Genomic DNA, 25716 nt, shown 5'->3' on the forward strand with positions numbered 1-25716 from the left:
CTCCCTGTAGACCCAGGCTCCAGACTCCACATGGCCCTAGGCAAGCACCTATGATCTCAGGCTCCAAAATGATACCTGTGGACCCAAGCTCCATGCCTGCCTTAGCACCAGACTAGTCCCTAGGCCCACCCCAGTAGATCCAATGCCAGGTAGGTCCTGGCAGACTGAGGCTCTGGGACAGTCGCCGTGGACCCAGGCACAGCCCCACAGATTCAGGCTCCAGGCTGTGGGGACCCAGTCAACTGGTCCACCCAGTGGATCTAGGTTCCAGGATTAACCCCATGGATGCAGGACCCAGGCTCATACCACTGCAGACCCGGGTGCTAGGTCAGCCTGCCTGAGGACTCCAACAGCAATCCCAAGGATTCCTTGCTTAAAAGAAAATGGGAAAAGTATCACTATCAGATCTTTCTACAGATTGGAAGATTTCTACCCGTTGGAAGGGAAAAAAAACAGTAGATAATTGGTTATAACAGTGAAACAGTTTACACTTAGAATAACAAGCACTAGGATCTATTCGTTTTTGTAAGTAGCTTTATTTGGTTTTTAGAAAAATATATACAATCATCAGAACCTCAATTCTTAAATAGTTTTAAATTAAAAGTATGCAAGTGAGAGGATATTTCCACAGTCAGAACATCAATACTGCTTAAAGTAGACAGGAATTTCTACAGCAAGTCAAAAACACCAACAGGAATGGTAAAAATGAGCAAGAGCAGCTTGTGGCTGGCAAGTTAGCCAGCTCAGACAACACGTGGGAGCAGAAGGGGTTTGAATTTGAGAAAGGGATTAAACATTTACATATTTACCTATCCTAAAAGCTAGAGCTTTGAGTAAAAATATTTAAATGTGGGGGTGGAGCCCCTCTAGGGTGTATGCTAACAAGTTAACTTTGATCAAATCAAAGCTTGCCCTTTCAATTTGGTATTCAGTTGGATTTAGATATATTAGGATTACCTGTCAGTCACAGTTCAAATGGTAGATGTAACAAAACGCAAGGGCTTGGAGCATTTGTTAATGCCATTTATTTTGGATTAGACCCCTGCTTTCTCCTGAACATTCTTCTTAATGAATTCACAGTATCCAACAGTGTTTGCAAAAGAGATTTCAGTTTGGCAGCCATCTAACTATATATAGTTGTGAGAAGTTGTGCAAGGAAGCAATAGGAATTGCCCTAGCTTTGTTCCAATTCTGGCCTTTCTCCCCATACTATGCTAACTCCAGGCGTACTTCAGAAATACAGATCTTCCCTCCACTAGTTCTTTTTCAGGAATCATAGTCTAAGCAGTGCACCAGCCAGAGGCCAGATTGTCATGGGATTTCCTGGAGAGCTTAAACGGAACCAGATTGTAGAACTGACACCGGTAGCCACCTCTGATCCTCACAGTGTGCATTTGCTAAACACCCAAAGGAGGCAGATGTCATGAGCAACATCAGGTTTTGGAGTCTATGAACACTTGTCTGAATCGGGGAAAGAGGTGATGGGAAATAGGCAAGTTAGTAGTAGAGCTAGAGGTTCATTTAAGAATGAGAGGAGAGTGATCGGTACTTTGTTCTCTGTTCATCTATTTCCTGCTTAGTTTTCTTGATGCAACTAAAGATCTCCTTAAACAGCGCTTTGTATTCTGGAGGCGTCGTGGTGGTGGTGGGGGAACTGACAGGCTCTGGGGTGACAGAGGCCAGTTCCCAGCCACCAGCAATAAGCTCCAACTGGGCGTTCCCTCCAGCCAGGTCCTTGGCTGGAGTCCTGGAGGTCTGCACAGCCTTGTGAGACAGGGAGTCCTGCTCTTGCTGGCACTTCTTCAGCAGCTCCTCATACTTCTCCTTCAGAGCACTATACTGAGTGTCCACTTCGTGCAGAAGGGAGATGCCCCTCTGCTTCACAGCCTTGGCCCTCCTGATGCAGGTCTCCTCGTGGCCCTTCACGATGTCAGCTCCGGCCAAGCTGCTTAAGATTGTCTCACTGCTACTGCGCTTGAGAGGCTTTCTGTGTGCTTCCGGCACAGTCAGGAACATCTCCTCCAGCAGGCTCTGGCTGGGCTCTTTGAAAGGAACAAAGAGAGAGTCTGGCACTAGCTTTTCAACCCCATTCACAAATGGGTGTTCTGACTGCAACAGCTGTCGCATCTCTGCCACCTCAGCCTCCAGCTCCAGCGCCCGTGCGCGGTAGGCATCCGTGGCCCCCAGCTGCTGTTCCAGTTCGCTGTTCTCTTTCAGCACCAGCCCGTACTCCTCCTCCATAGTCACCCGCTTCTGCCGCTCCAGGCTCAGCTGCGCCTGCAGCATTGTCACTGTTTTCTTCAAGTGCTCGTTTTCCTCTTCATCAGGGCTTCGCTGACTTTGCAAGGACGTGATCTTCTCCGCGAACACATGATCATACACAAAGTGTCTACAAGAAAGAATGTTGAAATATTACACAGGTCAACTGAGAATGAAATGAGGGAGACTGGTGATTTTTTCAACTAGCTATTTCAGAGAAGCTGTGATAGTGACCGAATTTTAGCTAAGAGAGAACAGTGGCTAAGATAAAATTGTGTGAGGCTGATAAATACACACACAAAAGCAAACAATTTTTTTTTTTTTTTTGAGACAGAGTCTCACTTTGTTGCCCAGGCTAGAGTGAGTGCCATGGCGTCAGCCTAGCTCACAGCAACCTCAAACTCCTGGGCTCGAGCAATCCTTCTGCCTCAGCCTCCCAAGTAGCTGGGACTACAGGCATGTGCCACCATGCCCGGCTAATTTTTTTTTTCTATATATATTAGTTGGCCAATTAATTTCTTTCTACTTATAGTAGAGACGGGGTCTCGCTCAGGCTGGTTTCGAACTCCTGACCTTGAGCAATCCGCCCGCCTCAGCCTCCCAGAGTGCTAGGATTACAGGCGTGAGCCACCGCGCCCGGCTAAAAGCAAACAATTTTTGTGACTAATCTTTAACATTAAAAGTACTACAGAACATCCATTCCCAAAGACCAGCAGTATGACAGCTACCTTACAAAAAAAGAAAACGATCCTCAACCTTCACTGCAGATCAGAATCACTGTGTAGCCTTAGAAAACACCAATGTCTCAGTGTTCCCACCCTACAGATTCCAATCTTACTGGTTTGCTACCTGGACTTGGGGCTATTTAAAAGCTCTCCAAGTGACTCATAATACACAGCCAAGGTCGAGGACCACTACTGTAGCAATTTTTAACCAGGAATGCACATCAGATTCACCTGGGCAGCTTTTTACCCACATCTAAAAATTCTGATTTAAGCCTGAGGAAATGTATTGGTATTTGTGTTTTGAAAAACTCCACAGGAGATCTGAGATACAGCCAAGGTTGAGAATCACCAAATGAAACAGCTGGTTTCTCCTGTTAAGTCCTAGGCAACTTGTAATTGTATTTGTGTTTTTCTTTGCTTATCTGCCTCTCCATTAGCCTGAAGGCTCATGAGGACAAGAACTGGGTCTATTTTGGCCACCATTCCTCAAGTCTGGCATAGAGCTTGCCATATAATGGGTGTTCACTAAATAATTCTTAATGATTCAAACTCATAACTCTAAATAATAAAGGCATTTCTTTAGGTTAAAAAAAGTCTGCTCACCTGGATTTTTGTTTTACTGAAATTTCTGCTTTTCTCTTTACACTAATGTGAAATACAACCCCAAATCTGTAATCTATCAGAAGTAATTCATCTTAAACTATGATTTAACACATTTAAAAAAAACACTGAAATAAATGCTCTCAAGACTTTCAAAAAATTTTCACAGAATTACTAATACCCAAGAACTCTATAATTTGCATGTTTAAGTTAAGTGGTCTTGTTCAAACCACTGGCAGTTTAAACTAAGTGGTGTTTCTTAAAATGGTACTTTTAATTTACTGGAATCCAGAATGTGTCAATGACGTGAGACAGTCCCAGTTTGTAAATCCACAGAAAGGCAGGCTCTTACTGGCGGAGGTCATACAGCTCTTTAAGACATGAGAAACTGGGTGCTGATTTCTCCTGGTCACATTTCGCCTGGCTCCTCCTCCCTCGGCCAGATGACTTCAACTCCTCCACTTGGCTCTGGAGGTGGTCTATGTTGGTTTGTAGGCATTCAATTGTTTCAGTCAGGCTGTGAGGAACAGACAGAAGCCAATTGCCGCTTGTCACGTTAAATTAAGGGCAAAACCAGTGAGGAGAGATTACGTGCAAGCCACTCAAACTGGGCTTTCTTAATTGGGAAGGACTTCTAGTTAATCTCCATTCTTAAAAAAGAATTAAGTTAAACTTTACCCCGTATCGACCCAAACCCGCAGCAGCCACATTCTGCTCTAGTTTATACTAAATAACTTTCCCCTGGGGCTTCCTCCATGGATTCTAGAAAATTTACCTCAGAATCTTTTGCTGTGAGGCTTTGCTGTCAGCAACTAGCTTTTGATTTGTTTCTTCCAGTTCCCTTGCTGTGACATCTAATTGTTCATAAACTTTTGCGTGCTGTTCATTCATTTGCCGCAGAAGCTCCACTTGCTTGGTCAGATACTGTAGGAGAAGATTGGGACTAGGTGACATAAACAGATGAGACACCTGCAATGTTCCAACACCAATTCTCTAATTCTCCAACAGCAACTAATGTTGGGGTGGGGGCTAGTGCAGCACTTCCCTCTCCGTCCTCACCACCCCCAGCCACCAACCCAGAACTCCCTTGGCCCCATTTCAGAGTTTCACAGATGCTTTATCACATAGGCATGAACGACTTAATAAGACTTAATAATAACTGGCTACTGGCGAATGAATTTGATCTCCAGTCTCTCTCCCTGCTCCATAGGCTGGGGGTGAAGGGGGGGGGGGTAGGATCAATAGTTCTAATGCTTCGATCACACAGTTGGTTCCTCTGGTGACAAAGGCCCCATTCCATCAGGAAATTCTAAGACTCTAAGCCAGGAACCAGCGACAAAGACCAAATATATAATTTTTATTATACCATAGGCTTATTTTATGAAAAGAACTTTAAATCCCAACTATACTACCTTTCTTAATAGGAAGCACACACAGACTATCCTTTATATCTGTGGTCCCCTGGGAGTAGCACAGTACTGGTCCATGGCCTGTTAGCAACCGGGGCACGCATCACCATCTGAGCTCCACCTCCCCAACCCCCAAGTCCGTGGAAAAAATTGTTTTCCATGAAACTGGTCCCTAGTGCCAAAAGGGTTGGGGACCACTGCTTTATATGCTTAGCTCCCCTAATGCTTACCAATATCCCTGTGTATCATGAGGCTGGTCTAATTTTATAAAACATTTAATATTCAACAAAAAAAATCTAGTGAGACATTATATAATTCCTCCAGAGAAAAAAGCATGGAACGTGATCAAAATTTAAGCAAAAATATGTTTAATGGAAATAAAGCTTAAAGAGGAAGCCTTTAGATTATTTTCACTTGGAAAAAAATAATTTTTTTTCTCTGAGTGCAGCATTCTGGACAAAAAGTAATGAAAAGTACACCGATTTAACCATAAAGAGTTATTTTAGCTTAATAACACTTCAAAGACCCCTGTTATGTTTTAATTCTATGAGAATGTTATCACCATTAACCCCCTTATTTGTGAGACATTTATCAGATTATTTATTCTGGGCCTTCTAAGACTGCCTTGTAAATGGCCAAGGATCAAGGGGAATGATGACAATCTTAACGCTGCAGTGCTAAGATTGATTCCCACTCCCCCAGCTACCCAAGACACCAAAACACAGTGTATATTTCAAATGAAATATTCATAATATTTCCATGGATATGACCAGAAAGAGGAAAAAAGTAGTTGGAAGAATTACTGATGATCAAATAGGCTGAGGATTTGACTTAAAAACACTCTTAAGGTTTCTCATACAACCATACAAGTATTTGCAAGGCTAACAGACTTCTCTAAAAGAACAAGCTAAATGATATTTGAAGGCCTCATATGTAAAGTGTTCAAGTATAAATGGCCTTTTTTCAAATCTAGTTAGTTACATAACTCAGCAGCAAGGTGTTAAGCAAACACCTAACCTCTCTTTAACTTCAACTTTCATCTAAAACTCTTGGGGCCAAAAGTGTTTTGGAAAATTCTTTGAATTTTAGAAAGACAACATGGCACTCATACCTTATACATACTTTTTATCATCACCTATGAGGTGTAGGCACTACCCTATAATCAAGCATTTAATATTTCTGCATCAAAAGTATGAACAAAGATTGTAAATAGTCTCACATCAGTTCAGGTCAGGATTTGCTGCCACATGAATTTGCTGTAAACTTAAAAAAAAAATCTTGGCTTATAGAGCTTTTTGAGTTAGGAACTGATAATAAGTGGGTATGGATCTGTTAGTATCCACCATGTAGAACTGACTGGATTAAATAAGCAAGCACACAGCAGGGACCTGTAGAAGCCTGTATTTATTTTTCACTGCCTCAAATCCCCACCAGTTTCTCTTGGTCCCTTGGAAATCAACCACTAATCCTCATGGGCTAAGCTTTTTCAGAACTACAGTAGGACCTTAATCCTGTCCTCTGGCTAGCAATGCCTAGTAGGTTCCTGTCACTGATGGGAATGTGTTCAATCTTTCGGGAATATCAAGAGTAGAAAAAAGCTTCAGAATCATAGGAATATATATATAATAGCTACAGAAATTGTTCAAGCTATTTTATAAATACAGGCTTCATGTATCCTTTGGGACTGATTCAGAACAACCTTAACCACTTCGGTACAAGCATCGACTATAGCAGACAGCCATGATATGAAGGTGCCCGGCCGAGCATCAACTTTAGTCTATAATTTTGAATTGACTTTTCTAATTTTTCATTTATCAAAACAACATTGTGAACATTTAAAAATAATGTAAAACATATATGCATATGTTACCTATTCTGATTTACATTACAAGTAAAGCTGCCTGTAAAGTAAAACAAGCTTTTAGTGCTTTAAAGCATTCCTCATCACACAAGAGCAAAACGGATTCGTCGTCAATGCACAGCACAAGCTATCGTGCGGACTATGAGCACCGACTGTGGGCAAGGTTTCACGGCCGGTGAGCGCCATACCGAAGTGGTTAAAAAAGGCTAACATATAAACCAGACACTAATTCATTAATTTACAATAGGAGCTGTTCCTGCCCAGTGACTGGAATAGTCACATCCTCTATATAGGACACATCTGCCCCACAAAGGGCATGTGAAAGGCCAGTTCATGAATGGAGTCTTTCTGGTGGGCACAGGATCAGAGACAAGAGTCTGACGGGAGGCAGTGGTACCGCAGCTAAGAACACAGGCTTTGGGGTTAGAATTTGGTATGAAGTCCTGCTTTGCCATTTATAACAGGGTGACCTTGGGCAAGTAACTTAATTTTTCTAAGGTGAGGTTTTCTTATCAACTACCTTAATAAGTGTGTAAAGATTAACATGTGTGTGGGAGAGACCAGAATATGTCACTCCAAAAATATGACTTTTTGGCAAAAAGACAAAAGGTATCCCGCTCCCCTCCCTCTCTACCAGAGAGAACAAAGGTTAACCACTGATGACAACTTTAGGCCCTTATAGGCCAGAAGATAGCACCAAAGGAATCTACATTAATAAGCTTTGCTAACTGGCCTTTATCTGCCATTTATTTGCCTTCCTACAAGTTGAAGGCCCTAGACAAAGTCCTTTTCCTTTGTCTTGTCACTTCTCTAAAAATTTACCATATTTTATTGAAGATGCTTTATAAACTGGAATTCAAACTGCTTGGAGAATAATTCATTCCCTGGGTATCTCCCATTATATATATATGAGATATACAATGCATGTAAATAAACTTGTCTTTCTCCTGTTAAAAAAAAAAAAAAAAAAAAAGACAGATTGAGACAGAGTCTCGCTTGTTGCCCAGGCTAGAGTCAGTGAGTGCCGTGGCGTCAGCCTAGCTCACAGCAACCTCAAACTCCTGGGCTCAAGCAATCCTGCTGCCTCAGCCTCCCGAGTAGCTGGGACTACAGGCATGTGCCACCATGCCTGGCTAATTTTATATATATATTAGTTGGCCAATTAATTTCTTTCTATTTATAGTAGAGACGAGGTCTCGCTCTTGCTCAGGCTGGTTTTGAACTCCTGACCTTGAGCAATCCACCCGCCTCAGCCTCTCAGAGTGCTAGGATTACAGGCGTGAGCCACCGCGCCCGGCTTAATCTGTCTTTTGTTACAGGAGTCCATTCCAACTGAGAACTCATGAAGGTTGGAAAAAAATTATTTTTCCTCCCCAATATATGTAAATATAATTTATATAAAGTTTAATATATGTAAAGAGTTCAGGGCCGGATGTGATGGCTCATGCCTATAATCTTAGCACTCTGGGAAGCCAAGGCAGGAGGATCACTTGAAGTCAGGAGTTCAAGACCAGCCTGAGCAACAGCGAGATCCTGTTTCTACCAAAAATAGAAAAAATTAGCCAGGGGTGTGGTGGTGTGTTCCGGCTACTCGGGAGACTGAGGCAGGAGGATCACTTGAGCCCAGGACTCTGAGGTTGTGGTGAGCTGTGATGACGCCACTGCACTCTACCCTGGGCAACAAAGTGAGACTCTATCTCAAAAAAAAAGAGTAAAGAGTTCAGCATGGTATCTGGCATATGGTAAAACTGCACTATAACAGGTAGCTATTGTCATCTTTATCTATAGTTTTCAAAACCTTACATGTGCTAAGATTCACCTGGAAGATTATATTAAAGTGCAGGAACCTAGGTCTCTTTCCCCCAAAATGCTAACTCAGTGAGACTGGGGTAGGGCCAGGATTCCTCATTTTTAGCAAAAACCCCAGGTGCTATTCAGTATAATACAAGTAGCCTATAGGTCACATTTAGTAGAGAAATGTTGATCTTGGACATGGAAAATCCTGGAAGTTCCTTCCTCTGTCTCTTTCTCTAGGGTCAAGGAGACATAAGTATTCACTGGGATAAAAATCACTCTTAAGCTTAATGCTTACCATTTCCTTTTTTAGGACTCAGCTTATAGCTCAGTTGCAATTATTCACTAAAATTAGGTTATATTTTAACTGTATCACAGCAGCATTCTTCATCATGTTATACTTGGATATGTTCTTACAATCATTAATTCCCTGAAATTACAAACTATTTACCTTAACCTTCAGTGTTACTTCTCAGTTCACAGAAATACTAACTTTCTACAGATGGCTAATCTTTTTTTTTTTGGCCCCAGCTCTTGCAGACCAAATGGATGGCTAATCTTATCCACTACATTCTTAAACTATAAGGAGTACTTTCAAACATATATAAATGCATAGGTTATGATTGAACCCCCATTTACCCATCATCCAGTTTCAACAATTATCAGAGACAATTTTATTTCACTTCTACTCTCCTCAACCCCAAACACTTCAAAGCAAATCCAAGTAATCTTAATTCAAGTATATATCTTCATGTGTTTCTAAAGGAGATAGGACTTTTTAATTAATTTATTTTTTTATTTTTTATTTAATTTTATATATATATATATATTTTTTTTTTCATGTTTTCAAGAAGTGCATTTCTTACCAGGATTTTTCATTTTAAAATAACCACAATTCTTAAAAGGAAAAAACCCCAATAATTCCTTAACATTATGTTTGAGCATTAATATTTTCCCAATTGTCTCTTAAATGCTTTTTCCACCTTCATTTGGTTAGCTACTGCTTTTTCTTATTTCACACTATAATTTTAGAGTTGCCCCACTCTAAGATAAGGTCCTCCCTCCTTTAGGGTTTTTAGCCTATCCCAGAGGATGCACTTCTGACTGGCTCCATCTAATCCAGCAGTTTTTGTTTGGTTTTTTGTTTTTTGAAACAGGGTCTCACTCTGTGCCTGGGGTAGAGTGCAGTGGTGTGATCATGGCTCACTGAGACCTTGAATTCCTAGGCCCAAGTGATACTCCTCCCCCAGCCTTCCAAGTAGCTGGAACCACAAGCACATGGCATATCCAGCTAATTTTTCTATTTTTTTGTAGAGACAGGCCACCCAAGGCTGGTCTCAAACTCCTGGTCTCAAGCGATCCTCCTGCGATCCTCCCAAAGTGCTAAGATTATAGGCATGAACCACCTTGCCAGGCCCACATTTGCTAACTTCTACCTGAAATTTAGTAGTTCCTTCAATTATGAACAGAGGTGTTAAATGAAACTTATAGGAGGCCATTGGTTTGGACCGAGCTCCTGTACCAGGTCCAACAAACCAAACCAAAATGGAATCACTCATGCTAAAGTTCCATGTCACTCAACTGAAACCAAGTTGTTTATTTGATGTTCTGAGAAACAGAGATGACAAATAATAGCTAAATACCAGTCTTAGTTGGCATAAGGAAGTTTCCTCTGCTTTAAATGTTATAAGGAAATTAACTTTGAAACAACCAATCTGCTTTTTGTTGTTTTTGCTTTCCTTAGCCCTTTTCTGTTTATAAGGCCAATCTCCTCTGCTCAGCTCATTTCAATACTCATTCTGTAGAATGAGGTGTTACTCAACTCTAGGGTCAAAAATAAAAGCCAGTTAAGATCTTTATACTGGCCAGGTGTGGTGGCTCACGCCTGTAATCCTAGCACTCTGGGAGGCCGAGGCAGGCGGATTGCTTGAGGTCAAGAGTTCGAAACCAGCCTGAGCAACATCGAGACCCCATCTCTACTATAAATAGAAAGAAATTAATTGGCCAACTAATATATATAGAAAAAATTAGCGGGGCGTGGTGGCACTTGCCTATAGTCCCAGCTACTCGGGAGGCTGAGGCAGTAGGATTGCTTGAGCCCAAGAGGTTGCTGTGAGCTAGGCTGACAGCCACGGCACTGACTCTAGCCTGGGCAACAAAGCAAGACTCTGTCTCAAAAAAAAAAAAAAAATCTTTATACTTACTTTTTTTTAGAGAGACAGGGTCTTACTCTGTCACCCAGGCTAGAGTGGAGTGGCGTGATCTTAGCTTACTGCAGACTTGAACTTCTGGGCTCAATCTATTCTCCAGCCTCAGCCTCCTGAGTGGGTAGGAATACAGGCCCATGCCACCAAGCCCAGCTACATAATTTTGTCTTTTGACAGAGGCAACAAAACACCAATAGTATTAAAGGCATCTCTGACTTTCTCACCAATAGAAATCACACTATGAATATGAAATACGAACATATCACATTATAACAATTGCAGAAATCTTGATTTATTGCTTACATTCATCACTGTTTGAAATTATGGTCATTTCTAAATCGTGGCATTTAATGTGTTAATATACACCCACCACATTACTATACCACAAATTAATTTTTTTCAATATTTGGTATGTATTTCAATATAATAGCCCACTGCAACCTCAAACTCCTGGGCTTAAGTCATCTATCTGCCTCAGTTTCTGAAGTAGGTGAGACTACAAACATGCGCCACCACGTCTAGGCAATTTTTAAATTTTCTGTAGAGATAGGGTCTCACTATGTTGCCCAGGCTGGTCTCAAACTCCTGACCTCAAATGATCCTCCCACCTCAGCCTCCCAAAGTGCTAAGATTACAGGTGTGAGCCACCGCACCCAGCCTTCAATATATTTTAAAGGGATAATCACAGACCTCACTAGACAGTCAAAGGGACCCATGGCACAAAAAACGTTAAATTCCAGTCATCTTTCAGCCTCCTTTCAAACAACCTCTCTGGAAGCCTTTCCAAAACACCTAATCTAAATTAGCACCCTTTCCAAGGCACCCTCCTTGTTGATTTCTCTCAAAACACTTAACATGGTAATAATCAACTAAATTGTTCACTTATTATTGTCATCCCCTAGGAACAGAAGGCTCTTGTATAATCTAGTCCACTCCTTACACACAGTAGGGACTGAAAAAACATCAGCTAAATGGCAATTTCTAGTTCTCTTTTCACAATAGCTTATGCTCAGCATCACAAGTCAGACTATGAAACATCAAGAGAGATTTAATTGAAAGATTTTGAGAAGGGCTTTGGTTATAGCTCTCTTGGGAAAAGAGCCTATTAGCCACTAATTCTCTCCCTGCTTCCCCATTTATAGATCATTTCTCTGTATTTATTCCCATGGCATCAATACTCCCCAGTAATCTGAAGGGGAGACATTTACAATTCCTACCAGCTACTATATGGGTCCCAAGTTGTGCTCCCATTTAAAGATATAATGCTCAAATTAAGGTTGTGGCCAACATATAGGAAACAAGTCAATATGTAAGTAAGTACAAAGAGGCCATTTTTAAAACTACAGAAAGTTCCTCTTGTTTGATATATAAAAACCCATAATAAAAAACACAATGAAACTATTTAAGAACTTATGATATTTTGGTCTTAGAGGACCTGGCTTTAAGAACAATCTAAAAAATAAGAGGGAGTTTATTTTCACATGGTAGGAGTTAATCTTATTAGACCAAAATTAATCATAAAAGCCCTTCACTCCTCCAAGAATCAGTTATAGGGTACCTACACAGGAGTCTGTCTGACTAAATTGGTCAGCAACTTGGAAATTATTAGATCTCTAAGCAAGTACTGATGTAAGGCCAGACATCTAGCTCTATGCAGTCAGATACTGAGCTTCAAGGCTTCTAAAACTTTTAGTATTTATCATTTTTTTTTCCTTACCCTAGAAGGAAATGGGTTAGCTAATTTCCTGCCATTCATCTCAAGGTATAGACATGCTCCTGATAATCTGGTTTTGTCTTTGATACACAGCCTCAAATGAATCTGACTGCCATCTTTAACAGGGGAAAGGGAAATAATTTTAAGCAAAATGGTAAGGGAAGAGAAACACAGGGTGGCAGAAATGTAGGCAAAAATGTCAACTTATAGCAAGATTATCAAAGTTTAAATGTCTAGGGATTTGCACAGAATGTCACCTCAACTACGAGTACAAGGTTCAGGTCACGCACAGAAACTATAAACAGGCCCCTTTACAGTTGAGGTAAATCTTTGGAAAATAAACACAAACAGGATTATATTAACACCCATTTCCAATTGTAGAACCCTAACCTGGAATGTAGGAAAAAAACAGACATAACCCAAACTAAAAGAAATGAAATGGAAATTTGGCTGTTAAGCAGTATTGGGATTATCCCTAAATTAAGGATTATAGCCCAAATCCTCTGAATTTAGTTATCAAAATGAACTTACACAATAGTGAAAAAATATTTCCTATTACCTTTGAAAAAAATCTTTCCCCCGATTAAAGTAATACATTTCCCCTGTAGGAAATTTAGAGGGGGAAATCAATATGACAATAAAAACCACCTATAATCCCATTATTAAAAACTTAGATTGTTTTTATGATCTACTTTCCAGTTATTCAAGAGGATTTGTTTTTTCAGAACTAAGATTCTTTCATGACTATAGTTAACAATAATTAATTGTATATTTCAAAATAGCTAGAAGATTGGGAATGGTTCCAACAAAGAAATGATAAATGTTTGAGGTGACAGATACCCCAATTACCCAGATTTCATCATTACATATTTTATGGTTGTATCAAAATATCACATGCACTCCATAAATATGTACAACTGTTATGTACACATAAAAATTTTAAAGATTTTCATTATTAAAATTCTTAAAACATGGGTAAACTATGTAACAATTCATACTGTCCAAGACTGATACACTTCCTTAATCTCATCCCCTCAGAACAACCCTGTACCAAAGTAATGCAAGCACTCTTATCACCATTCCCTAAAGGAGCAAACAGGATTTGAGGGGTAATTCACATGCCTAAATTCTCTAGTTATTTGCAAATAAAATTGAGGGCTTAACCCTGAATCTAACACAGAAGCCAGAGCTCCTTCTACTTCCTTTAAAAATCTCTAGAGGTGGAAATGCAGAGTTTAGGAATTAATGGAAGAGCTTTATAAAGTGCTTATCTTCTGTTAAGACACTGATTTTAAGAAGTATTTATCGATTACCTCCTATGCTGGAAAGACCATAAACACAGGAACAGCGCTCAATGTTGCAACAGGAAATAAGGGGAAAGTAGAATAAAACAAATCAAGAAATAAGTACAATATATCAGAGAGTATTGATAAATGCAGTAAGAGCAGCAAAAATGCTTTAAAATTTCCAAGGAGGTCATGAATTCTTGAAAGAAGGGATGCCTTTAAGGCCAGACTACTTGACTGGGAGGCACAACTCCTGTGGGGGATAATGCAGGTGTCTAAGCAGAGAAGCAGCTCGGGTGTACCTGCCCCCCCCGCTTCTCACATGATTGTAGGAAAGTGTAAGTGAATCCAATTGTGTCTGATGGTGTCAGATCTCATCACTCTCCACAGCTTTTCTGTCTCCTTTCCCCCATCCAGGAGAGAAAAACTTACTCCAGATTCTTAAAAAATTAGATGTTCAAATTAGCACTGAAAGAAAGTAAGGCTACAGGCTTCTCTGAAGCCAGTGGAGCCATTACTTTCAACAGCTTCTTTAATTTTTTTTTTTTTACATTAAAAAGAATCCCTACCAAGAATACTGATCAATATTATCAGGATTATTTGAAACCCACTAACAGTCTTTGAAAGAACCTTGTGATTCTATTTACAAAACACCTTTGGTAGCGTCCTAATTGTCTATTTCCATAATAAGTCAGAGTTAAATTTCTCTGGGTGGTGAGATAAGAGTTGATTTTTTGGTTTTCAACTATGTATTTTTCTAAATTAAAAAATGATCATGTATTTCTTTTCTAATCAGGAAAACTCCCAATAAACACTCAAAAAAGTTAGTTTAAAACTTTTACAAGTGATTCCATTCATGTAAAGTTCAAAAACAGGCTAAACTCATCTAGGGTGTTAGAGTTAGGATGCTGATTAATGGGGTGGTGACTGGACGGGCTAACTTTCTCCTTATCTGGGTGATAGTTTGCATGGGCATGTTTATTTTATAAAAATTCACCAAACTATATACTTAGGATTTGTGCTCTTTTCTGTGTATTTCAATAAAAAGTTTTAGGTACAGCTACTTGGGAGGCTATGGCAGGAAGATCACTTAAGCCCAGGAATTTGAGATCGCAGTGAGCTACGACAATGCCAATGCTCTCCAGCCTGGGTGACAAAGTGAGACCATGTCTCAAAAAAAAAGTTTTAGGTAAGGAGAAAAAAAACTGACATAAGGTTCAAATTAAGCAAAGAGCCTTATAAAGTTTAGGGGGCCTCTTGAGGGTTGCGATAATAAGAGGCACGCAATGCAAGGGTCATCTTTTAGCAGGGAGTCAGGCTCTGGGCTGCCTGGTTACTTTTGCAAGAGCATCTGGCATTCCTTGTTTTAGTCTACTGGAGAGAGATCTCAGACGTCCACACTGTGATTTAAAGTATGTGAATGAGCAGGCAAAAAGGGTGATCTATGGGAGTCCCCTGGCTGGTAAGTCAGCTTAGCCAGTACTGCCACCTCATCTCTTCACTTCAATCCACCCCGATTTACTTTCATAAATTGATTTATAAAAAGAAAGCCAACTCTGGCTGAATGGTTGAAATTGAGAACTGTGACTGTCCTTAGCCAAAAAACAGCCTTGGATAAAAAGTAAAATATTAAATTCTGCAATGTTCCTATCTATGAACCAGGGGACCCATATGCTCTATTATAGAAACAAGATACTCATGAAAATGTTTCTGGAAGTACTCCAGAATACTTGAAATTTATTTGAATAGTTTTATACATGTATTTAATTTTATATTTATGTAATTATTAAGGTCTGAACTGGATACTGCATTTCCATTATGCTTTGTACCATCTTATGGATGACATTAGATGATGGAATATTATTTGTAGATTTGGAGAATCTCAAAGATCTTTGGATTATTTTAGAATACCAATGACCTATCTTAACTGTCTAATCATCCTTGACACTACAGAAAGAAAAAGGTAGAAAGACAACAACTCAAGTAATCCTTCTGCCTTAGCTTCCCAAGTAGCTGGGATTACAGGCACATGTCACTCACTGCGCCCAGCTCTTAAAAGTTGAAATTTGTGTAATCTGATTGTTTCTAAGGCAAGGATTGTGTAATTCTACTTTGAATTCCCAGTACCTGTTTTAGTAAATAATCAGAGCTTAGTAAATTACTGATTATGAAGAACTGCTTCACCGTTCTAGGGTCTTCTACATTTTTCTTTAACACAAGAGTCCTTGGTCTACTATACCAATTTGAGGGGGAGGAGTTTCTAATTTATAGTAAAAAGCTTTTTTGTGGGAGGAGGGTTGGGGCATGGAGAAAGGTGTTCTGATGGAAAACCTGTCTGTTTAAAGTCCACAATTATCTTCCTTACAGGCAAGTGACCTACACATAACTGGGCTACTTGCATGGGACCATTTATAACAGAGCAGTACCTTCCATTTTAAAGTCTTAGTCTAGTATTTTTTTTTTGAGACAGTCTCACTTTGTTGCCCAGACTAGAGTGAGTGCCATGGCATCAGCCTAGCTCACAGCAACCTCAAACTCCTGGGCTCAAGCAATTCTCCTGCCTCAGCCTCCCAATTAGCTGGGACTACAGGCATATGCCATGACACCTGGCTTATTTTTCTATATATATTAGTTGGCCAATTAATTTCTTTCTATTTATAGTAGAGACGGAGGTCTTGCTCTTGCTCAGGCTGGTTTTGAACTCCTGACCTCGAGCAATCCACCTGCCTCAGCCTCACAAAGTGCTAGTATTACAGGTGTGAGCCACCGCGCCTGGCCTTTAGTCTAGCATTTTTCATTTTAGTTTGTTAAACTAGGCAAAAAGTAATATTTTAATGAAAAATATCCACCAAAAATATAAATCAGGATCATAGCAGGGAGAAAGAAACATGTATTTTATGATTAATTCTTTGAATGGTGCAAAAAGTTTAAACACATCATGAAATCGGGTTCTATGTTTTTTAAACTTTTTTCTAAACCTAGATTTAGGATGGTGTTTGGTAGTGGGAGGGAGGGAGATGCCAGCAAACTTCAACAATGTGGGTAGTTTTCTTTCTTAAGCTTGGTGGCGGGTACACAGGTGTTTACTTCTATTATTCTTTTATAACTTTCAGTAACTTTTAAATACTAGTTTCTTTCTTTCTTTTTTTTTTTTTTTAAAGAAAAAGACTTAAGGCCGGATGTGGTGGTTCATGCCTGTAACCCCAGCACTTTGGGAGGCCAAGGCAGGAGTATTGCTTGAGGTCAGGAGTTCAAGAAAAAAACTGAAAAACTAAATATAACATTCACAGTTTCATTTTGTTTCACATAATGGCAAATACTGAACCATTTACTTCTAGTACACTCCACCAAGGGTGAAGAGAGAAATCTCTTTCACCAGAGCAGACTTGGGAAAGCCTAAACAAAGTAGAAATCAATCTCCCCATTTCTCTGATGGTTATTCTCAAAAAGTCTGTTAGAAATTAAATGCTGATTCTAAATGCAAGTGTTATTTTAGCAGTATATGACTGGTATAACAGCAGCAATGTGTCACATCTCAAAGTCTAACTCTCCTGCTGAGTAGATTACCTCAATTTCCTGTAACTGCTCCTGATTGGTTGTATACATCTGCTGAAGAGATTCCTCCAACTCGGTGTTGCGATCCAGTAATGTCTTCCCAAGCTCAGCAGCAAGCTGGAGATCTAGCACAACAACAAATGAATCTTAAAATACTACAAATGATCTCACATCAACATTTTACATAACTCAGACCTCAAGTAAGTCCCAATACATAGTTTAAGTCTGATCCCAATGGAAAGTCAAATGGTACAGAAGGAAACCTGAGTTCTACTTGAAATTCAGTTAAACTGGTGCCTTTCAGCAAGTACTCTTATGAAGCTGTACTTGTAAGATATGAAAAATAGTAATCTACTTTATGAAGATGTAGTCATTAGTTCAGGAATGATCATTCAGCATTGTTGACTTCTAAAATCATAATTATTTGCTAAGGGAATAAACATACTCATATTCTGACGTCTATTTTTCTGGACAGACCCTTGAGCCAAAGTATAGATAAACCTTTCAACAATCTTTCAATAATCTCTGAAGTTCCCATGAATCTGGATGCTGTGAATACAACTGTCAAAGTTTATTTTCATATATCTTGGATTCCTAGGGGACTAAAAATGATTTAAAAAAGGAAAAATACATTAGGTATTAAGAACACTGCCCCAGGTCTTTCTTTTTTCCTACATTTCTTCATGTCCTTCTATAAGATCAGCAAACCAGAAAAACAAAGGAGCAATATGGTTTCTGAGGTAATTACATATCAGCAGCTCATATTTCCACTTAGCAAAGAACCATATTTTGTTTTAAACCTCATTTTTCAACTCTCTCTCTTCTTAGGCAAATATGCATATAAAACAGAATTTGTTTATGTTATACTCAATCCCAGAAATGAAAATTTAGTAACAATACAAAACCAGACGCTAGTTGTAATTACACTAGTTGTAATGTAGGTAATTGAAATCAGCAGAGTAAATTTTATGGCGCAGTCCTTTGGTACAGTGAGAAACAGTGTACGGGAAGGTCTAAGGTCTGGTTCTAACTACCATTTACCAGAACAACCCTTTCAATATGGTGACTTTAAAAGTTCCTATAATTAGGGACTTAGTACTCCTGTTTAGAGAGATGACTGTCCCTTCAATGTAAGACTGAAAGCCTAATGAAATAAGGGAGTACTTTACAAACTAAGCTACAATACACAGGCAGTTTTACTTTACTAGCATTCACTGATCCACAAATGAATGTTTTTTGTTGCTAGGCACTATGTTAAGCTTTGGCTATAAAATAGTGAATAACATGGATAAAGGTCCTGCTTTGCTGACATTCCCAGATTAATGGAGGAAGTCAGACAACAAATGAGTAAACTTAGAAACTGTGATAAACACCATTTATACATGCATACATTCATTATCAGACACCATTCTAGGTACCAGGATGGTGCCTAGGAACCATAAGGGACTCGGGTAGTAAAATTCCTGCCTTCATGGAGCTTACATTCTATTGGGAGAAACAGTATGAGAAAACATAATACAACACAGCGAGACCTCTTCTCTATTTTTTTTTTTTTAAGCAATAAATGCTGGAGAAAAAAAATCAAGCTAGGGAAAGGTATAAGAGGAGTGTGGGTGGGAGGTTGAAATTTAGGAACATGTGACAAGGGCAACATTAGAATCAAGATGTGAAGGAAATGAATAAGTGACCCGTGTAGGTCTATCTAAGGATATCTAAGCATTCTAGACAGAAACAAAGCAAATGCAAAGACCCTGGGAAGAAGCATGACTGGAGAAGTGTGTGTGTGCGTGTGGTGGTGGTGGAGGGGGACAGGAGTCAAATCAGAGGGACACCACAGTTGGCCAACTTAGGCAAGGCCTAACTAAGGAGGTCAAGAGTTTGCTTTTACTCTGAATAGATGGAACCCAGTGGAGGCATGACAGGATGGATCACTATGTTACTACGTAAAATAACTTAATGGAACAAAGGTGCAAGCAGAGTGAAGGAAGGTATTGTAATCATCTGGGTGACAGATGGTGCCCTGGATTAGGGTGGCAGAGATGGAGATGGGGAGAAGAAGAATTCTGACATGTTTTTAAAGTAAAATTAAAAGGATTTGCTGATCAATTCGATACAAAGTGTAAGAGAGAAAAGGGGAAAAACCCTGGATTTGGTGATAATGAACAAAGGGTCCAATTTAGAAAGGAAGGTCCCAAGGAAGATCTGAGGTGACATTTTAGTTAGAGCTTGAAAGATAAGGAACGGCCAGGAACCTGTCATATTCTCTACAACCTTATAAGCAGCTGGTATGGCAGAAGCATTAGGGGCAAGGGAGATGACAGGAAGTGGGAGAAGCAAGCAGGGATCAGACCATACAGGATTTTATAGGCTATAGCAGAGAAATCCAGAATTTTATTCCAGGTACAATGGAAAGTAATTTCAGTTAATGTCATAAAGATATTATGAAGACAAGGAACCTCACTACATAAACTTAATTTTTAGAGACTGACAAGTAAGTTTTAATTCTGTCCATTACTACTGACAGTAAAACTTAACCTAGAGTGAGTGGCAACAACTTTTGTTACCTGGTAATGTCCATTCAAGTATGTAATTAGTATTCTACTAGATTAGTATTAATAAAAACAAAGCAGCAGAACCTACCACACACCACTCCAGATCACTTTAAAACATTTAACACCCATTTTAAATAAAAAAAATATACTGTTGGTAGACAGGTGCTAAAATACATTCTCTAATGATTTTTTTTCCTTGTCTCCTATGGTCTTGTCTGATGTGATTTTTATATTAACAATGCCCATTACTATCATAACATTAAGTCTTTGAAAGAACATCTTGTATCCACAAAACACAGAACCTTTACAAACCAGCTCAAAGCATTTGAGAGACATTAACTTTTATATCTTTACAAGGTATTTAATCCAGTTTTGCAGATTAGGACAACCTGAAGCACAAAGCTGTTAAATGACCTGACCAATTTTATATGGTGAGTCACAGACAACACAGAAACTACTAGGTCTACAGGTTCTAATTCTTACTCTCATCATGAGTCTTTATTATCCTCATCTGTACAGTTTTAAGGCTACTGAAAGGGGTGTCCACACGTTTCTTTAACATAGAAAATACAACCTAGTTGAGGTTAATCTTTTCTACTTATTTTCCCAGATGGTGATGAGAAACTAGCATTCAAGTATTTGGGTTTCTAATGCCAGCTCTGTCAGTGAAAGCACATACAACCCCAGGCAAGTTAATATCTTGTTTTCATCAAATCAAAAAGGAACTATGTATGGCTGAAGATGTTCCAGACAAAATGATTTTGTACTCACATGGTGTGTAATGTGTATACATAGACCCACATAGAAGCCAACATCCTGTATTAAAGACAAGGAATAAAAATATTACCCTAGATACTACTTAATTCTCTCCTTCTTAAGTTGTAAAGTGGCAATTCCTCTCTGGGAAGGATCAGGCTCACCAATGTTCTTAACTAGCAATCAAAACCTGAGCCGAAACCTCTCCGAGAATCAAGAGTGACTTGAGGCCATCCATCAACCACTTTCACTCAGTAATGAAACTAACTATGCTATTAACAGCAGCCAGGAACATCTCTCCTGCTCCTGCTACTACAGAAAGAGATGCCAAGTATAGCACTCTTTAGTAAACAGCCACCAAAAAAGAATTTGAGACTAGTTCTTATCTCAATCCTTATTTCCAATTAAACAAAGCCCCAACCTGGCTCAGTAACCTGAAGTCTCAGTCTCCTAAATATTTCATGGAATGTTTAGGATAGAATTTTAGCAAGTCAAGTCTCAACTACAAGAAAGCTTCTGTGAAGTCACACTGTAAAATAGGATATTACTTCATCTGTTAGCTTAAAGACACCGGACTTTTTTTGGTCTTTAAAAAAAGTTTGTTTCCTGTTGTGCAGCATCTGGCTTCCATAACCAAAAGAGCCAAACACTGGCAGTAAGCCCAAGAAGGTTTTCTAAATAATTAGTGGAGAGAATAGGAGAATATTAAATGTCCTTTATTTTTAATTAAGGCACAAAAGAAAAGGAAATATAGCTTTGAAGCCTTGCACACGCACACCTGTTCATCTCCATAAGGATTACAGTAAAGATTTTCATTAAGAGGTTGTCTTTTTTAAATCCTATTGAACTGGCCTGGCTTAGACATGCACTAAAAATACCATAGATTTCCTGCAGGCTTGAAAAATGCAACATATCAATATATTCATATTTTAATATTCTTTCACCAATGAGTCTTTACAGGTAATAATATTCTATTTTCAATGGTATAAACTGTTAGCTTTAAACAGATAATCACTCAGCCCTCTCTGCCTTAGAGAAAAAATTAGCACTAGCAGCTGTTTTTAAAAAGTACATTCCTTCCAGAATTTTGAAACCTTTAAATCCCACTGCTATTATATTTTTTCTATTTTATTTCAGTTTCTTAAAAAAGAAAAAATACAAAGACATTACATTCCCATGTTAGCTGTAGTCTAGCAGTAATTCAATAACATTAAGGCTGAAAGCTTTTTCTATTACAAAGTCAAATGCGTCATTTGGTGATGCCTGTTTAACTCCTGTTGCCAACGTTACTATAATTGGGAAAGCAAAAGTCCTGAATATAAACATCAAGAAAAATGATGGTATGAGTTTTAGTAACCTTCTAAACAGTCACTATTCAGCAAATAAGTCACACACAAGGAAGATATACTCATCTTGAGAAGAAATTTTAGTACTCCTTAAAACTAAGAGTTCTTTGCTGATCCATATAGCAGAAACCTGAATCCTTATTCTAAGTTTATACAGTTCACCAAATGACAATTATAATAGCAGCTGGCCTAAAAGAAAATCCAGTCTCTGAAGTCTTTCCACCTTGTTCACAGGGGCACATTTCAAAGCAAGCTCCATCATTACCTGCACTGAAGGCTCCTGCTGTCCCAGAAAAGATCTTACCCACAGAGATTATCAGTTTTCCTACCATGCCAACTCAGCCCTATGACAAAAGACAGTCTCTTCATCAAAGTGTTTTTGTAAAAGCAGAGTTTTCTCCTCCTGCCTACACGCAGCTTTACATGTTTCTAACAAGGTATGAATAGACCAGAGTCTACTGAGGTTAGAATTTTCCAGCAATTTTAATTTTAAAAGGAATGCCCTAGCTAACCTTGATACAAAGATTCAATCTATTTAAATAATGGCTTCTATTGCTAAAGGAAAAATTTTTTGTAATTGTAAGACTTTGAGAACAAGATCTTCAAAAGTTGTTTTAAGCAGCTCTCCCCAAATAAGCCTTGCTCAGTAAGTTAATAGTGAGGATGTTTAAAAATGAACAGATGTCTGCACATGATAAAATCCCACTAGACCTGCCTAAGCAATCTGTTTAACAGGACAGACCTGCTCCCAGACTTTTTCAGAAGCAACCATCTAAGGGCCTACAGTGTGCCAGGCACTGTAGTGGGCACATACTAGAAGGCAGCATCTCCAGGCTCCTCTAGTGAACACATTCCTGGAACATCAACTCCATGAGAGGAGGAACCCTGCCTATCCTATCACATGGGTAGACACTGCTGCCTCAGTGCCTAGATAAACACCTGACATAGAGCAGATAATTCTTGAGACATGAACAAGTTTTAAAATCTGTTAGACATGTAGGAGTTCTTTAACATAATTTAGCAAAATTGGGGGAAAGATATCCTTTTATTCACATGGCAGCCTTCTTTTTTTATAGGCCACATTCCCAAATTATAGTTGTTGGAACGCCACATGCTTTATTCCTACCTGACATAGTTGGTTATGACAAGGGGTTAAGTCAAAGTCCACTGTGATAATGGAGGAAAAACCCTTTGAAAAGCACAAATTCCAAATGCAAATTGGCAGTAAAGAGGTTCAGACCTGTGTTTTTTAAGTTTGTTAAACCTGAAGACAACATCATTTTGATCAGAGGTTAAAGAATTCCATGTGTAACCCAGACACCTTGCATTTGCTTTTCCGTAGATTGAAATGTTACAACTGGTTGTTCCTTAACAACCTCCCACAGGGGGAGAATGCAGTGTAGACTAAGGCACCTGATGGAAGCGAGCCATAAAAACAGTAATCCTGTGTGAGTGCTGCAGTTTGGTTCAACAAATATTAAAATCAAGCCTTTAGTATGTGCCAAGTATTATGCTAGATACTAGAGATAAAAAAAAAAAAAGCCTGATTTATACGTCTTAAATACAGGAAAGAAAAAACACTTAGCTTTGATTATACCGATTGCTTAAATTATAGGGAAATGTTGCAACTGCAACAGTGGTTGCCTCATAAATCCTGGAGAAAGTATCAAACTAGGCCATCAATCCTTATGGGGAAATCCAAAAACAGGTCTTTTAAAATGTATGACAAATTTGTCTTCTGGACATAGAGAACATGGTGGCAAACACTGCACCGCAACTGCCTAATAGCTTGCATTATATAAGTGTTAATGGTGAACTACTTTGGTTTAAGTGATTGCATATTAAGAAATCACCTTCTCCCCCAAACAGGTGCTTTATTTTAATTTTCCTTTGAGTCTACATTCTTTTTTCCCTCCAAGCTCAATGTTTAGCATGAACAAGAATCATGACCATTTAATATTTAACTAAAAGACATATTGATTTTCACTGCAAGTTTAGAACTGAAAGAATTAATGTACACAAAATTGCAGAAACTGAAGATGCCTGGAAAAACTCCTGAGCATTACTCAGTATTCAGAATAGTGGTTAAGAATACTGGTCTGAGGTGGAGTCCGAAGTGGAACCCTAGCTCACCCAGCAGTATCCACTTCTACCTCTATAGCTATTGGGAAGATTAAATGTGCAGCTGTGTTAAGGGCCTATCAGAATCTGGCACATAAAAAGTGCTCCCCAATTGCAAGCACCTGCTATTAATACGCCAAAAAGGGGGCCACTGACTCCAAATCGAGGGCTGCACGCACTAAGATTATCCTCTGGAGACACCATCAGCAAGAAATCCAAGACAGACCTGTTTTTAAAGTGAAAGCTGGAGTGCAAACTGAAGTGGCAGAGGTACAAGTGCCATCACATCACTTCATTTGGCACCTAGTGAACTAATGCCCAACTGAAAAAGCTGTAAACTGGGATGGTAAGGAAGAGATAGGGCTTGGGGAGTGACCACGAGTCCTCGTTCTGTGTGGGTTCCAAAACACTTGCTCCCACACCTATCTTTAGGCAAGCCACTTTACCATTTTACCCTCTGCTTTCCTCGTCTGGAAAATGGCATAACAGGTTACTCTCTCATACAGAGTCATGGTGCGGCTCAAACGGGGTATGCAAAGAACTTGGCACAGCTCCTGTCACACAGCAGAGCCACCACCACCTGCAGCAGCTCACCCTCTGCGCTGGCCATTAACTGCGCTGTTATGACTCGCGGAGGGGGAGACAGCCGGTCTGCAGCCTGCTAAGCTAAGGGGCGGCTTCCTCGGGTTCTGCCACTTACAGCGGGGCAGGCTGGTTCACCCCTCTCTGCCTCGGAGGAATGCGGCGAGGATTAATTCAGTTAATCCACGGAAAGAGCTTAAAACGGTGCCTGGCGCGCAGTTAGCACTCGGCGCGCATTAGTGGTTATTCCAAGTGCTGCGCATTAGCAGGGCCGCGGGCCTAGCGGGCGGGATGGGCGGGCAGGCCGGCCGGTCGGCCCCGCAGCCAGGTGAGCCCCACACCTTCCTCGCACCTGCCTGGGCGGCCGCAAGCAAAATCAACTTTTTTCACAGTTTCACGCCAGGGGCTTCCCCGGCCAGGCCGCCCGCTCCCGGGGCGACCTCGCCCTCACCTTGCTGGAGGTCCTGGTGGTCGTACCACGGCTCGTCCTCCTTCATCTCAAACTCCTCCACCAGGTTTTCCGCCAGCATCTCGGCCGGGTCTTCCGGGGACAGCGGCCCCCGCCGCCGCCGCCGTCCCGCCTCAGCCACTGCCCCAGGCTCTTCCCCGGCCCCTCCGCCCTCAGCCAGAGCCGCCCTCAGGCGGGACGCGCCGCCGCCCAAGCTCCGCCGCGCCCCCTCTCCACAGCGGCCCGCACCGCACGCCGCCGACTGGCTTCCCGACGCGCCTTGCGCAGCCCAACGGCCCCAACGGCCGGCACCCCAGCGCTGGCGTCCCGGCAGGCGCCCGGAGCCGGCTCCCCACGCCGCAGCCCGGCCCAACGTGGCACTTTGGCAGCTCCCTCCCCGACCGGGGCTGCGATTCAAACCCCCGGCGGCACCTCGACCAATCGCGCGCGGGCCGCCGGCCGAGCGGCAGTCTCTTCTCCCAATCGCGTCTCCCCGAAGGC

General features: G+C 40.4%; 1 protein-coding gene across 1 annotated transcript; it reads right to left on the reverse strand.

The window, feature by feature from the left end:
- Positions 1-516: 516 nt before the first annotated feature.
- On the reverse strand, positions 517-25631 carry CDR2 (cerebellar degeneration related protein 2). The gene is made up of 5 exons (XM_012780230.3): positions 25219-25631; positions 17423-17535; positions 4360-4508; positions 3937-4101; positions 517-2389 (listed from the first exon to the last, which is right to left on the reverse strand). The coding sequence occupies exons 1-5, from the start codon at positions 25295-25297 to the stop codon at positions 1522-1524; spliced, it is 1374 nt and encodes a 457-aa protein (XP_012635684.2). The 5' UTR covers positions 25298-25631; the 3' UTR covers positions 517-1521.
- Between the last annotated feature and the right edge of the window lie 85 nt (positions 25632-25716).

The sequence above is a fragment of the Microcebus murinus genome, chromosome 19 (genome assembly GCF_040939455.1).
Source record: "Microcebus murinus isolate Inina chromosome 19, M.murinus_Inina_mat1.0, whole genome shotgun sequence".
Lineage (NCBI taxonomy): Eukaryota > Metazoa > Chordata > Mammalia > Primates > Cheirogaleidae > Microcebus > Microcebus murinus.

What these genes read in the sequence shown, in the direction of transcription:
- CDR2 (XM_012780230.3), bottom strand. Translation starts at nt 25,297, where the DNA reads ATGCTGGCGGAAAACCTGGTGGAGGAGTTTGAGATGAAGGAGGACGAG. An exon ending in AGCAGTTACAGGAAATTGAG is followed by an intron (nt 4,509 to 17,422) that starts GTAATCTACTCA and finishes CTTCTCCTACAG; the next exon opens with TATCTGACCAAGCAAGTGGA. An exon ending in GAGCTGTATGACCTCCGCCA is followed by an intron (nt 2,390 to 3,936) that starts GTAAGAGCCTGC and finishes TCTTTCTTGTAG; the next exon opens with ACACTTTGTGTATGATCATG.